The sequence below is a fragment of the Neophocaena asiaeorientalis genome, unplaced genomic scaffold (genome assembly GCF_003031525.2).
Source record: "Neophocaena asiaeorientalis asiaeorientalis breed wild unplaced genomic scaffold, Neophocaena_asiaeorientalis_V1.1 scaffold464, whole genome shotgun sequence".
Classification (NCBI taxonomy): Eukaryota; Metazoa; Chordata; class Mammalia; order Artiodactyla; family Phocoenidae; genus Neophocaena; species Neophocaena asiaeorientalis.
The window spans coordinates 1085972-1102176 of record NW_020174569.1 but is presented as its reverse complement, the minus strand read 5'-3'; the positions used below and the strand labels follow the sequence as shown (position 1 = coordinate 1102176).

The following is a 16205-nucleotide window of genomic DNA, read 5'->3' as shown; positions in this document are numbered from 1 at the left end:
CCAAACTAGGTCAGATCCCCATGTTAATCATGTTATAATTCCCAGATTATGATTATATATTTTTGAGTGATAATTAAGTTAATCTCTTTCTAACTGCACTCTTTTTACTTACATACCAATTGCCTATCAGAAATAATAATACTAGTCTTAGGACTAGCAGATGTAACTATTGTTATATTAGCTAACACTTATGTAATGCTTGCTTTGTGTTACACATTGTTTTGAGTGTTTTACATGTATTAAGTCTTTTAATTCTCACAGTATCTCAGAGGCAGTTACTAGGTTAGATTTTTAAGCTCTATGAAGAACAAAGATTCTGTTTAATTTGTTTAAGTAATAGGCTGTCAGTATATGGCTTTGAATGAATTAATCAACCAATGATATTGTGCAACATTTTCCATTAAAATAAGGTATAATTGACTTTTGTTATTGAAAATGCAAATGACTGTAGTATATACCTTTGCATAACATTGCTTGCTTCTCTGATCATTTTCAAAAGCAATATTCTAAGAATACTTGGATGATTAAGACATTTTTCTGGAAAATGACAGGAATACAGGATATAGGTATGAGGATAATATCAAGTTAAAATAATATTTAAGCATAGGCATACTTCATTAGAGTGATGTTAGATTATATGCTTAATAATACATGTAAATATATTAATAAAGAGTAATGACCTAAATATGGTTTCACATATGGATATATATAGATATCACATTATGAGTTTTCTGAAAAACATTTAGTTATTCTATAATAAGACATTGATTGCTTCAATTATCAATTTATTTTTTGCCATTTTGGGGGAAGGGGCTCACATATATCATTTTTTTAAACAAAAGACTGTTGATATATAACTGTTTCAGTATTTACTAATGAAAATTTGTAGAATGATTTCAGTAATTACCTCTTCCCTAAAACTGGAATTAGTTTCGTGTTATAGAAAAGAGCTATAACTAGCTAAGCATCTATAGTTGATGACATTTTTTAGATAAGGTAAATGTTAGCTTCTAAAAATATTGCTTTTAATTGTCGTATATGAAAAGGACTATGAAAATGCAATTATATGACAGTATGATATATCTTGGAGCTTAAAGCTCCAAGAACTTATATATTTTAAATTTTCCCTTTAATAAGAAAACTTTGCTGTTGGAAATGTGTGATACACTCAAAGTTCTAATACCACATTATAGAATATTAGATTGTTGTTCATCTAAAATTTATTTCTGCCCAATTCTGATCTTCATGGAAAGAATGTATCCTGTACCCACAGATATTGAGCTTGGGCATGTGATTTCCTTTTGTCATTATGGAGTATGTACAGAAATGTTAGACAAATGTTAGTTGTAAGCCTAGGCATTAAGAGGCCTTGCATGATTTCTGGTCACCCTCAAGGACCATCTGACCTCATCAATGAGACAAATGGTAGCTTGGTGGTCCAAGAAGAATAAGAGACATAGAATTGACTTGAATTTGATCCATGACTAGTGACAAGTAGAATCAAGTGTAGCTTAAATAAGCCGAAACTGAACCAACCTGCAGATGCACAAGCAAGAAACAGATGCTTAATTGTTTTATGCCATTAAGATTTTCTGGTTATTTGTAAGACAGCATTGTTATGCAATAGCTAAATGAAACAAGCATACTATTATTTTTTCCTTGATATCTTATATTTCAATTTTGCAAAGTGAGTCTTTGATAGAAGACAACATTAATGCAACCATAATCCGATCTGTTAAAAATGTCTGGAAAAATTTATTTTACAATTTTACATTGAGTAAACTCAACAGTCTGTTTTTTTTAAAGATATATAGGAAAAGAAACAAATTATTAGTATCTATAATAATTAAGATTGTGGGAGGCTTCCCTGGTGGCACAGTGGTTGAGAGTACGCCTGCCGATGCAAGGTACACGGGTTCATGCCCCAATCCGGGAGGATCCCACATGCTGCGGAGCGGCTAGGCCCGTGAGCCATGGCCTCTGAGCCTGCGCGTCCAGAGCCTATGCTCCGCAATGGGAGAGGCCACAGCAGTGAGAGGCCCACGTACCGCAAAAAAAAAAAAAAAAAAAAAAAAAAGATTGTGTATAGTTTCATATAACTGAAAAGAGCAAAATAATAAGGGCTTAAATGAGATAGATGTTTATTTCTCTTTCACATAGAATCACTTCAGACATCAGCAATCCAGAGTTGACATGTGCTCCATAGTATCGTCAGAGACCAAAGGTTATAGCTTTCTTTTTCACTGTCGGTAGGCATGTCTTTCATGCCCAGGTTACCTGAGGATCTAAGATAGCTGCTAGAACTTGAGCCATCACAAATTAATCACAGGCCAGAATCAAAAGTAAAGGCAAAGCATTAAAAAAATAAAATCCTTAAAAAACGAAAAACGAATAAAAACCCTTCCTGGCTGATTAGACTGTCTGCCCCAGCCTTCCCAGAATCACCATGCAGCAACTCTACTCACCTCTCATTGGCCAGAATTAAATCACATGACCACATCTTGTTTAAAGGGAGACTCAGAAATGTAGCACAGCTAAAAATTGGGTTTTCTTACTAAAGAGCAAGGGGACTGGGAATGAGTTAGGAAGCAGTAGCTTTTAGTGACAGTGCTCTATTTATTTACTAAGAAAAGTTATTGTATCTTATTGGCCGTAAACTCACTAAAAAATAAAGGCTTTATATCTCAGGAAACTTTTAAACCTAAATTTCCTAAGACTGTAAAAAAATGTACACAGAGTTTGAAATTATCTTTGAAACGTGTTTGAATATATTTTATATAAATTCCCATTATCTTGTTCTCTCACCCTTCCATTTTCAGTTTAGCAGATGTAAAAAGAGCTTACTCTGCATGGTTTCTCCTTTTTTTTGTTTTTTAATGCCAATCTAGTTAGGTGATTTTTTTAATAAATGAATAAATGTATCAGTCAATGTTTCTGTACAGTGTTTATTATGAAAAGAGAATATCGTTGATTTTCTTCCCCAAATGCAGTAAGAGATTCTAATCTCTACACATTTGGGTAAGTGTTGTTTTTTCTTCTAAGCCTATAATTTGAAAGCAGTTGGATGATTAAGACTTTTTATCATTGTCAATAATTGATAGTATCAGTATATCAATACATTTAAATTGTTACATGATTAGTTTCTATTATATAAAGTTTATGAAAATATATTAACCTGAGGCTTCTCCCTATGAGTGTCAAATTGATTGCCCAAATGGATAACTATTTAAGTGGTATCAACATATTCTAATGAAACACAGAAAATATTCATGGTGATATTGTAGATTTCAACTAAGTTTAATTGAATAATTCATCAAAGTACCTAGTGAGTGTTCAGTAATGTTAGCTATTATTATAAATAATACTACAAAAGCATTACACTCAGGTAATTGGAGCAGGAAAATAAGATTAACTTACTTTGGTGGCAATATATAAGTTGGGTAGGAATGAAAATTCACTAGTAGTAAAGAGTTCAATTAAAAGATTAGAGGAGGGCTTCCCTGGTGGCGCAGTGGTTGAGAGTCTGCCTGCCGATGCAGGGGACACGGGTTCGTGCCCCTGTCTGGGAAGATCCCACATGCCGCGGAGCGGCTGGGCCCGGGAGCCTGCGCGTCCGGAGCCTGTGCTCCGCAACGGGAGAGGCCACAACAGTGAGAGGCCCACGTACCGCAAAAAAAAAAAAGATTAGAGGAAGTTATTGATGAGACATGGAGGGATCAGGTGGCATTTGTAGTATAAAAATACAAAGCTATTAGTAATAAATCCAGAACATAGCTGTAGTAAAATATCTTAGAGATGTAAAGCAGTACACTGGGTTGTTCATAAAAGGAAAGATGTGATTATGATCCCATTTATATCAGAGAAATATCAAGATGAAATGCCAAAATCAAAACCCTAAAAACTGATCTATTTAACATCCTGAAAAAACTAACATGAAAAATGATGCAGCCTGAACTGCTTAATTCCAATCTATTAAGGTTGAAATCTGTAATGAATTAATCTTTAGGCTGAGGTGTCTTTTCACCTGCTGATCCAAGCATGGCAAGAAAATAATTAGACTGTTATTTCCAAACTTGATAGGAAACCAGTTTTTCTTCTATAGTGATTTATCACTACCTGCTAAAGAATGATTCTTTTTACTGTTTTACATGGTCTCTTGAGTGGTTTCAGTGTTGTTGTTTTAACAGATGAGAGTAATAAATACATGGTTGAGGGGATACACCAGTAACACAGGCGAGTTCTTTCCTGAGGCAATATAAAATACCATGTCATTTAATGATTTATGTAACAGTTATAAGCACAGAACTTAACACAACCAGAGCATACATTCACTGGAGTCCCAGAGTAAACTTCAAAAGCAGAATCTGAATTCTCTTAAACTGTCAGGACTCACAGAGTCAAAAGCTTTTTGTATGACTGACCCTCATCCAAAAGATAGATCCATTAGCTTAGTCTATCACCCATTGCTGTGTAATTCAGTTCCACATAATTAGGCCTTCCCTAGGGTAAAAATTCTTTATCACTTTTCTAAGGGGATGTGAATAAAGTGCACATAGGTTTGAAAAACTTGTGAAGGCAACACATTTAATATAAATAATAGGAAATAAAGAATAGTGATTAAGAGGGTAGCCTTGAAATTGGACAATATTGGGTTCCTATATCATCTCTTGCTTCTTATCAACCATGTGACCCAGAAAAGTTTATCAGTTCTTTAAGTCTCAGGTTCCATGACTGGGGAAATAAATATAATAATTCTAACCTCATTGGAGTTTTATAAAAAGTAAATGAAAAATAGTATATAAAATCCTTAGTACAAAGCTTGGCAACCTCAAAAAGTTGGTAGCTATTATTTTTTACTTCTCTTAGTAGACAAAAATACTTAAATAATTTAGTTGAGTATTACCAGCTGTCATCCCAAACTGCAGTTCCATAAACTGTGGAAGATGAGCCAAACATACTTTTAAAGGATCAGCCTTTCTTGTGTCTGGTGGTTGAATTAAAAGGCATACTATACAGGAGTCATCATTTATGCAGCTTGTTCCCTGCTGTCACAATGAATTGAAGGGATCCTGATTTACTACTATTTATGCTCAAAGAGAATATATACTTAAAGAGAATCTTTCAGTAAGCTCAGTCTTTTTGATTAATTTCTTAATTCCTATGTAAAGAACACTGGAGTTGTCAAATTTGTTCCTAGAAATTTAAATGTACATTGAAATATGAATGTACTCTATCTACATTTTTATAGTTAAAAATGAGTGTTATATTATATTCCTTAAAAGAAACTTATACTTCACTTTTAACAGAGTTGTCATTTTTATCTTTAGAATTCATGTTTCTCATAATGGGACCATATCCCCACAGGTAGAGAGAGATATGTTAGCCTGACCATGACCAAAATGACAGTTTTTCTGAGCTAGAACCACCCATATTCACTTCTACTACACATTAACACATGTTTAAGTTTAGATAGGAGCTTTTTCATATGTTCAAATTTTGTTTTATTTTTAAATCTTAAAATGATTTATTATAATCATAGTATGAAATGGATCATTATCAAAAATGTCCATAATCAGGGAGTGCTTGGGGTGATGAATTGTAGTTATTAGAATTTTATATTCTAACCTTTAGACAAAAATAAACTATTCTTTATAAACTGAGAAAAAGATCATTTTAGGATCAAATCAAAAGATTTCCTTATGCTCTGCTAAATACTAGATCTTTTAAATTCTACCAAATTTTGAGTTTAAACTATATTTTTCAATATAGTTTACAATTATGCCTACAATTACCATTAAAGTTATTATTAAGTAACTTCATAAAACAGGAAAAAAAATCTCATACTTATATAACAAGATAAACGTGTTCTACAGAGTTAAAAGAAAAAAAGTTTCCTGGAGCATTCCGTAAGCTAAGTGTTAGCAGCTACCTTTCAAACGCCATGTATGTTACAAAGGATCTAAAATGTTCATGCAAGGGGCAGGAAAAGAAGATTAGCAAGATTCATTTGAATGCTCAATTTGTTCTGTATGTCTTCTGAGGTACCATATTTACTCTTTTTCTCTTTACTTTTATTATTTTACTTTTATCAGATGTTTTTATCTTTGGAAACAATTGTACACATTATAATAGAATAGGTGGAAATACCCCCTATTCTACCACATTGAATTGTTTGTGCTTAAATTAAATAATAACTAAAATACTTAGAACATCCTAGTATATATTGAATTGGCCAAAAAGGTCCTTCAGTTTTTTTCTAAAAGATGGCTCTAGTAGCTCTTAGTTGTCTTTAACTTCATTCGAAACAATTTTGTTAGACTGTATTGTGACAGCTGTCATATCAGAGTGCATTTTAAAAAAGACTTATAAAAATTGGTGAATTTTTGTGTAGCCATTTTAATATTGAAGATGGAAGATAAAAGCAACATTTTCAGCATATTATGCTTTATTATTTCAAGAAAGGTAAAAATGCAACTGAAACGCAAAAAAAGATTTGTGCAGTATATGGAGAAGGTGCTGTGACTGGCCAAACGTGTCAAAAATGGTTTGTGAAGTTTCGTGCTGGAGATTTCTCTCTGGACAATGCGCCACGGCATGGTCTTCAAGACCACTTGAAGTTGATAACGATCAGATCAAGACATTAATTGAGAACAATCAATTGTTATACCTACATACAAGAGATAGCTGACATACTCAAAATATCCAAATCAAGCATTGAAATCATTTGCACCTGCAACCAAAAGTGGGATCCGGCTGCCCACCGTTCAAGAGCCAACAAAGAGGCCAGGGTGGTAGAAAGGAAAATTTGTTTTATTTTGGATGCTGGCAACCAGTGGGGAGGGTGGATACCTGTCCAAAGGCTGACTCCACCCACTGACAGTCAGTGGGCAAGAGCTTTTATAGACAGATGGTTGGTGCTACATGCAGAAACAGCGCAGTCAGCTCTGACAGTCGTCTTGAAATTGGTCATCCATGGTCTGACCAGCATCATCTTGATTGTTTTAAGTACAGTTAATCTTCAGTTCCAGGGTCAGTTTATTCCCATTTCCTTGAGGCCAATTCTTGGAATTGTGGCAGCTTATGTCATGGCTACAGTCTGGTCATGATGTAGTTGACTTCTTCCACATGGTGGGGGTTTCAGTAACTGTAGGACAGCTCACAGGATAAGACTCAGAATATTATCTATAGTCCTTGAGGAGGAACTAAAGGTCCTTGATTATGCTTAATGACTAAACTATTATTATTCGGTCTCCTTTGACTGTTTTCCTTTCTGTTTGCATATTCTCACTTCTGTGATTAAACTTATTCTTTGGCTAAAGTTATTCCACAGACAAAAGGCAGGTAGAGATGAAAATACAACCCTCAGAATGGGAGAAAATATTTGCAAATGAAGCAACTGACAAAGGATTAATCTCCAAAATTTACAAGCAGCTCATGCAGCTTGATATCAAAAAATCAAACGACCCAATCCAAAAATGGGCAGAAGACCTAAATAGACATTTCTCCAAAGAAGATATACAGATTGCCAACAAACACATGAAAGAATGCTCAACGTCATTAATCATTAGAGAAATGCAAATCAAAACTACAATGAGATATCATCTCACACCGGTCAGAATGGCCATCATCAAAAAATCTACAAACAAATGCTGGAGAGGGTGTGGAGAAAAGGGAACCCTCTTGCATTGGTGGGAATGTAAATTGATTAAAAAAAAAAAAGGCAGGCAAAGGACATGGTGGGGAAGGACCATAGGGTCCTGCTCCATTTCACACCAGCTTGGTTACGTTAATTGCTTTAATGTTTGGGTCCCACATAAGTTAAGCGAAAAAAACCTTCTTGACCGTATTTCCACCTGCAATTCTCTACTTAAATGTAACAAAAAGTTCCATTTTTAAAACAAATTGTGATCGGCGATGAAAAGTGAATACTGTAGAATCATGTGGAATGGAAGAGATAGTGAGGCAAGCGAAATGAACCACCACCAACCACACCAAAGGCCAGTGTTCATTCAAAGAAGGTGATACTGGGTATATGGTGGGATTCGAAGGGAGTCCTCTATTATGAGCTTCTTCTGGAAAACCAAATGATTAATTCCAACCAATTGGCCCAATTAGGCCAACTGAAAGCAGCACTTGACGAAAAGTATCCAGAATTAGTCAACAGAAAACACATAATCTTCCATCAGGATAACGCAAAACCGCACATTTCTTTGATGGCCAGGCAAAAACTGTTACAGCTTGGTTGGGAAGTTCTGATTCATCCACTGTATTCACCAGACATTGCACCTTCGGCTTTCCATTTATTTCAGTCTTTACAAAATTCTCTTAATGGAAAAAATTTCAATTCCCTGGAAGACTGTAAAAGGCATCTGGAACAGTTCCTTGCTCAAAAAGATAAAAAGTTTTAGGAAGATGGAATTATGAAGTTGCCTGAAAAATCGAGGAAGGTAGTGGAACAAAAGGGTGAATACATAGTTCAGTAAAGTTCTAGGTGAAAATGAAAAATGTGTCTTTTATTTTTACTAAAAACTGAAGGCACATTTTGGCCAACCCAATAGTAGTCACTCAATAAACATTAACTATAAAACTATAAAACTATTTAAAATATTCTCATGTAACTCTTCCAATATATTTTAAACAGTCCCATTGGGAATGTAAAGTTAAGTCACATTAAAAAATACAAACTAAACACTTAAGACTATATAAAATGCTAGTCTTTACTAAATGTTCAGCTACTGCAGAAACATTAATTTTTTTAGGGTACTAAAGGACCTCGTTTCATCCAAAGTTCTGTTCTAATATTTGTCTTCGTTTTTCTGGAACTGCATTTTTAACTTTAAGCCATGGCACACAATATATTTAGGAAGTTTTATGCTCTTAATTTTCTTCTACTTCTTGTATTCTATTTCTATGATCACTGAGCAAGCATATTTCATTTGGTTGTCACTGAAGACTGTTCTATGTGCCTAATGTTTAGTTCTCACTTTTTAAATCCTTGAAATGTATTTGCAAGGTCTTTCATTTATATACCAGTGATGTTTACCAGAGACTCTGCCTGCATATCCACTTTTCATCCCTCTAGACAGCAGTGGCCCACCAAGGTAGGCAAGGATGGAAAACATCAAAACTGCATGAAAGACTGAGAGATTCACTGAATCTGTGGACCCACTCGATGCTGTCTTTACCTGAGGGTTGTTGTATTCTTTTGTTTTGTTTTTTAATCAGGTAACTATTATGATAAGGAACATAAATTAGAAAAACTATAGGGAATGACAATCAAGACATTCAAAGCTAAATGCAGATTGACATTCATATACTATGTAAGTTAAAATGTTGATTACAAAGGACAGTTGGGAATTTGAAATATTAACAAATGCATATTTTTATCCTTGTAATTCTCTTTTATCAGCTACTTTCTCATTATTTAAAATCACAACACAGGAAGCTGAGGTTTATGGTCCAAGAATATGAATACAAACCTACACACACTGGTACAGAATTAAAAAGATAACAAATGAGCTTTGAACAGACTTTATAAAACCTAAGGACAAACGATAGCCTTGAGAGCCTAGACTTTAAATCAAACAAGAGTTCATAGAAGTGGGCAGGAGGTCGTTAAGGGAGAAAAGGTTTTGAGTTTCAAAATAAAAATATAGAAAGATATTCCAGTGCAAATACACAGAGTCCCCAGGTATCAGGGGATATTTTAGTAAAAGTGAAAGAAGAACAGTAGAGTAAGTCCTAGAAATTCCTTGAGAAAGGTACCTACCATCCACTTGAGTAGGAAAGAAATGACCCACTTCTCCACCGGTAGATCAGGAAGACTACAGAACTTACCTTGAAGCTCTTGGTCCTGCCTGAGGGGGTCCTTGAGTATCACAATATCATAGATTGAGTCTGATTTTCAGGGACTGGGGCCTGGCAAGTCTTGCTTCGCTGTGTTACAGGAGAAACAGGATTCTTCAAACCTCTAAAAAAGGGCAGAGATGGAGCTTTTAGACCAAAAGAACCTGTGATTTGCCTGAGAAAGATGCAGATTGAATAGAAATATTGACCATTGGCCAAGGCAGTTCCAAAAACAATGCAAAAGATGCTAGTACAGGACAAGAAAGACCCGATGAAGTTGACTAAATCCAAGAGAATATCAGTAGGAAACAGGATAAACCAAGCAACAGTTATCCCCAGGAGCACTTAGGCTGGGGAATGGGCTTCCTCTGCCCCTGCCCCACCTAAGTACTTCCCTAGATGGTACCCAGTACAAAAAGTGATTGGGTTAAGTTTATCAAGTTCAAATCTTAAACGTATTAAGTTTAACCTAGATTGGCAAGAATTAGTATTTCATCAGCAGAAATGAGGTAAGTAGAATTCAGTTTTAGAAGAATAAAGAATATCCGATTTTTAAGAGAAGCACATTGGTGCTTATAAAATCCATGCTTTCTCCAATTGCTATTGAATATAGCTTTCTAATACTCCTCCATGTCATGCTGTAAAACTGTTCTGAGCCTCACTTTCTAGAAGTCAGGATTTCCAGATACTGTGTTTCAAGTTACAGATCTTAGCATTCAGAAAAATCATGGCTCATTTCTTCTTCAAATAGTGAAAATAGTCTTCTAAATTATATGAAAGGAACACATCTCCTAGGAACAGAAAAAGTTACATGGAAATTTTTTACAAATAGAAATGATAAGAAATACTTTACACATTGTTTTCATATCACCATGCTTACCAGGTATGTTCTGGAACTGTCATCTGTAGTTATGTTTTAGGTCCACTTTCTCTGAGGGTTTTGTGGTATTACCTCCAAACAGTGGACTAATATTGTATTTTCTTTTGTGTATTTGCAAACATTGCATTTAGTTTTCCATTTTTACATTTGCACAGCTCACTGAGATACAATATGAAGTGTTTAATTGCTTTTTCCTCAACTACTGAAGTATATACTTTCGTTATAGCTTTAAATTAAATATTTAAAATCAAAGTTATTGCTCTTTTAATACACATATGAAGTTATCTACTCCATAGTTTGTAATAAGTAACATCAATGTACATGCCAACTAAAATTACTTGAGTAAAGCATCTCATTATAACAACAGAATACCAGTCTCTCCTTGGGATGTACTATAAATATTGAGTGGTATTAAACTTATATTTAACATCCAGAAAAGTATACCTTGATTAAACTTGTATGTCTTTAGATAATAGTATAATGTCAAATTATTATGTATATATTCCTGTGGGTTTAAACTACTTTTGTCTTCTGAAATAACAGTACTTTGCCTTTAGTTCATATATAATAATTTAAAAATCTAAAGACATTGAAAGAGTTGACATTTATATTATATTATTTTATAGAATTTTTAGTCTCCAAAACTGTTAGAAACTTTGTAGTGTCTGGTGTCAGCTATGCATGAGTAAAGTACTTTCTGTCAATTTAGGTTTTAGGTCCATTTTCACTAGTGTTTGTAAATTCAGTGACTGTATGCAGTTATCACTAAGTTAGATTTTCTGCTGCACTCATTGGGTCAGTTAAATATACACTGTGTGCTGGAATTTAATCTTGTCACATCTTTACCTAGTTAATGATCAGACACTATAGGTAAAAAAATTAATAAGAAATTGTTCCTGATTTATAATCTATGTGCCAAAAAAGTACTTTTAAGTGTATTATAACTAAATATATAAAGACACTGGTTAAAACAAGGGAGCAATTAATTCTGGGGAAGCAAAGGAAGAAATGATGCAGATAGAGTCATTTTGGGTGTAACCAAATTTTGCAGCTGCTACTCTCTAGACAACCTTAGGAGAGATACCGTAACTTGCTTCTTCCTCAGTTTCCTCAGTTTGTATAATAAGGCTAGTATTAGTTCCTACCTACTAAGGGTTGTGGTAGATTAAATATAGTAGATATAATACAGTTAACATGGTGCCTGACTGGCACATAGTAAGGACTAATAGATGTAGCAGGAGTAATCAGTGTAGAGGTATAGAAGAAACCACTAGTATTAATGCTGTGGAACTAGCAAGGCTGAGCTGTGCCTCAACAAATACAGACCCTGGGTCACCTGCTTCCAAATTACCCTGTAAAGGAGGAGGTGCTTTTTTTAAAAAAAAAAAATGTATTTCTAAGCTCACTGAAAAATTATATCTGTAGACTTCATTGAAGAAGAAATACTGGTGGTTAAGACTTGGAATTTTGGGTTTTAACAAGATTGTCCTGTGACTTTCATTCTTGCCTAAAAGTGAGAACCACTAACACAGTGTATTAAAAACACCAAATATAAAACTCCAGAGACTATCAACACTTAGAACTCAGGAAAAGGAAAAGCAGCCCAGTAAGCAGATGAGTTGCCACAGATGTAGATGGAGGAAGCAATCAATACAAGAGTGCAATCTTAACATTCAAGGGAGAAAGAGTTTTAAGAAAACTCACGGTTGCCTGTCTCTTATTCTTCAACTCTCTCTTTGAAAAACAAAGAGAAAGATTTCAGGCATAGCCAAAAATAATATAAGTATTTTTATATACCTGCTACCAATCTAAAAACTAAAAATCACCAGAGTTAAGTCCTTTGTTATCTCCTCACAATTGCATCTTCTCCTCTTGACGCTCTTCTAATCCATGTGACCAGTATGTTAAATATAGCATTTACTATTTTCTGCATTTCTTTATACTTTAATACATATCTATGCATCCCTTATCAAAATGCATATATTGAACTTAAATTTTATAATATGTCTGCTTTAAAATTAATTTTCGCTCAATATTTTGTGAAATCCATCCATGGTGATGTATTTTGGATTAGGTTCATTTTTTATGCTATATTTTAAATTATATTTTATGAAGAGTATACAATTTGATAATTCTATCTCTTACTGATGTTTAGATCATTCTCTGTGTTTTCTATGCCATGAATATTCCTGTTTCCTGTGTACACGAGTTTATCTGTTCTCATCGTAATATTGTTTTTATTGCCAAATGCTCTTTATACTTACACCAATTTACATACTCATAAAGACTATATTTTTAGAAGACAGTTTTCTGTAGGTCTCTTGCTTTTTTGCATAACATATGTGCAGAGGCACTGTCTTTTTTACTCCAGCCTATCTTTTCAAGGTTATTTGCATAGCAAACATCCTTAGAATATAGAGACCTCCCCCTGGAACAGAGGTAAAGCCCATTTAATATCTAGTATAATAAGTATAATGTCTCCCTCTTGGGCAATGGTTAGACAGGCTTGGGTACTGTCAGTTATAAAACACTAAGGTCTCTTAAGCTCAGGGTCCTACAGATGTGATACAAACAGAAGGCATGTGCAAATCCAATTGGACACTTCTGCATCACCCTGTGGGAATTGGGAGGCAAAGGGAACCAGTTTGAAAGTAAAGCTTGTACTGTCTGCTGTGTCATGAATCCTTTTCTCTGACTCAGTAGTCTGGATTCTTCTGCTTGTGCCCATGATACTGTTGCAGGCTAACTTGTTAGCTTGTAAGTAGACTAAAATCTTACCCATCCACCCTCTGCTGCTCCAGGTTCTTGACAGGTATAAAGATTCTCATTGTTTTATATTTGCAACAAACCTTAATGTTGTTATCTTTATAAGCTTTTATCTGGGAAATAATATTGTGGCTTTAATTTTCACTTCCTTGATTCACCGTGAGGCTGAGACTTTTCTCTAATTAGTTATTTGGGCTTGCTCATTTACAAAATACCTGTTCCTATTAGGCTCATTTTGCTATTGAATTCTTTTTCTTATTTAGTTATAGGAGTTTTTAATATATTCTGATTAACTGTATTTGTTCTAAATATCTTTTTTCAAGCCTCTGCCTTTATTTTACCTGTTTAATGAGGAGCACTGATGAGAAGAAATTTTTATGCTAAAATTTAATATTAATTTAAATTTTATATTAATATTAATTTCAAATTTAAGATTGGCTAATTTATCAATCTTTTCCTTTACTAATTGTGCTTTTCTATTCTAAGAAAGTAACACCTTACCTGAGGTCATAACGACATTCTTCTTTCAAATTTAAGTATTTGATCCTCCTGAGACTGCCTTTTCTTTTTTTTTTCTTTTCGTTATAAGATATGTGATAGGGATTACATTTATGTTTTTTTTAATATACATAACCAATTGAGTGGTTTATATTTTCATGTCTTCTATGTGAACAACCCCACAAATCTATATATGGGCTTTCTGTTCCATTTCATTATTTTATTTGTCATTTGTCTAATGCTGTGCTAATAGCACATACTTGAGATTTTCATTTCCAGAAATATAGCAGGCTAAGCTATATAATTAGGATTAACCCGCCCTCAGAAAACAAGCAAATATATAAATATATGACTATGTATATATATATATATACACATTAACATATATAGTGTGTGTATGTATGTATGTATATATATAGAGAGAGAGAGAGAGTGCAGGCGCGCGCACACACACACACACACACACACACATCGCTTAGGTAAAAATCTAAGGGACAATGGAAAATCAAAGTAATAAATGGGATTTCCCACACAAATTGCTTTTGTCCTCAGCGATTAACCAACCCAGACAAACTTGAACTTTCTTATTGTTTGGCAGTGGTGAGGCAGACAGGATTGAAAACCCAAGGCCTGCCCAAAGCAAGGGATCATCTCCACTTTAATCTGTGACACCAAAGGGCTTCATATTCAAAGTAAAAGTGAACCATACTATTGATGCCCCTAGGAGCATATCAGAAACAAAGGTACATCTCTAACGGAATATAACTTTGTCCTAGGCCCCAAAGAATCCCCAGCAGTAGTATTTTTAGCCACATGACCAGCACACAGTTAAAAATACCAGGAACATTATTATATAATTCTTTTAATTTCAGGCTGGACAGCAGCGATGGTGGGAACAGGAGATTAAAATAAATGGGAATATTCAAAAGGGAGAATTAATTACATATAACTTGACTGAGCTAATTAAACCAGAGGCTTATGAAGTCCGACTGACTCCTCTCACCAAATTTGGAGAAGGAGATTCAACAATTCGTGTCATCAAATATAGTGGTAAGTAGCTTTTCATTTAAAAGTATTTATTTGCATACTAAACTCTCTAGAAGGTTGTAACTATCTACCAAATTTAGCCACAAAATAAAACTTAACATATTGACTTTCTGGGTCATTAGCCAAGTGAAAAAAAAAAATCCCACAATACTTAATCATCATAAATTGTAATATTTGGTTATAAATAGAGATATAGAAAAATGTTTAATTAACATTGAACCTAGCTGATAATGTCACAATGTCTTTTTATTTTCTATTGCATAGTTGTGAAGCAGTATGTATACATGTTTTTTCAAATTCTTGATGATTTTAAAATTAATATCATTAAGAAATTAGGAAATGTGATTGAATTTTAAGTTTTTTTCATTTTTTAGAGCAGTTTTAAGTTTACAGAAAATTGAGTAGGAAGTGCAGGGTGTTCCCATATATGCCTTCTCCCCCGTCACAGTTTCCTGTATTATTAACATCCTACATTAATGTGGCACATTTCTTACAACTGATTAACAAATATTGATACATTATTAAAGTCAGTAGTTTACAGTGGGGGGTCATTATTTGTGTTGTACATTTATATGAATTTTAACAACTGTGTAATGTTATTTATCCACCATCACAGTATCATACAGAATATTTTCACTGCTCTAAAATTCCTCTGTGCTCCACCTATTTATCCTTCCATCCCTCCTCCAACCCTGACAACCACAGATCTTATAACTATAGTTTTGCCTTTTCCAGAACGCTGGGTATTTGGAATCATACAACATATAACCTTTAGAAACTGGTTTATTGTACTTAGCAATACACATTTAAAGTTTTTCCATATCTTTTTGTGGCTAGGTAGCTCATTTCTTTCTATTGTTGAATAATATCCCATTGTGTAGATGTACCACAGTTCGTTTATCCATTCACCTATTGAATGACATCTTAGTTGATTTTTTTTTGGTCATTTTTTTCTTTTAGATCACTAATGTTAATGTGTATATGTTAGTGATAGTTTGCATTTATAAACAATATGCATTTAATATTTCTTTACTATTTAAATGTCCTACTTAAAAGCAGAAAATAGTATAAACCTGTGAAACAAAGTTGGTCAAAAACTTTCTAATAGTTCAAATAGAAATCATGGTGATTAGATATGATATTATTTTTAACATATACCTGACAGATT

At 33.9% G+C, this 16205-nt stretch overlaps 1 protein-coding gene across 1 annotated transcript in view; it reads left to right on the top strand.

The window, feature by feature from the left end:
• Positions 1–16205, top strand: part of MDGA2 (MAM domain containing glycosylphosphatidylinositol anchor 2) — an 803556-nt gene that overhangs the window by 748579 nt on the left and 38772 nt on the right. The window contains exon 11 of the mRNA XM_024757993.1: positions 14863–15040. Coding sequence (XP_024613761.1) covers positions 14863–15040 — 178 coding nt within the window. The remainder of the gene's footprint in view (positions 1–14862; positions 15041–16205) is intronic.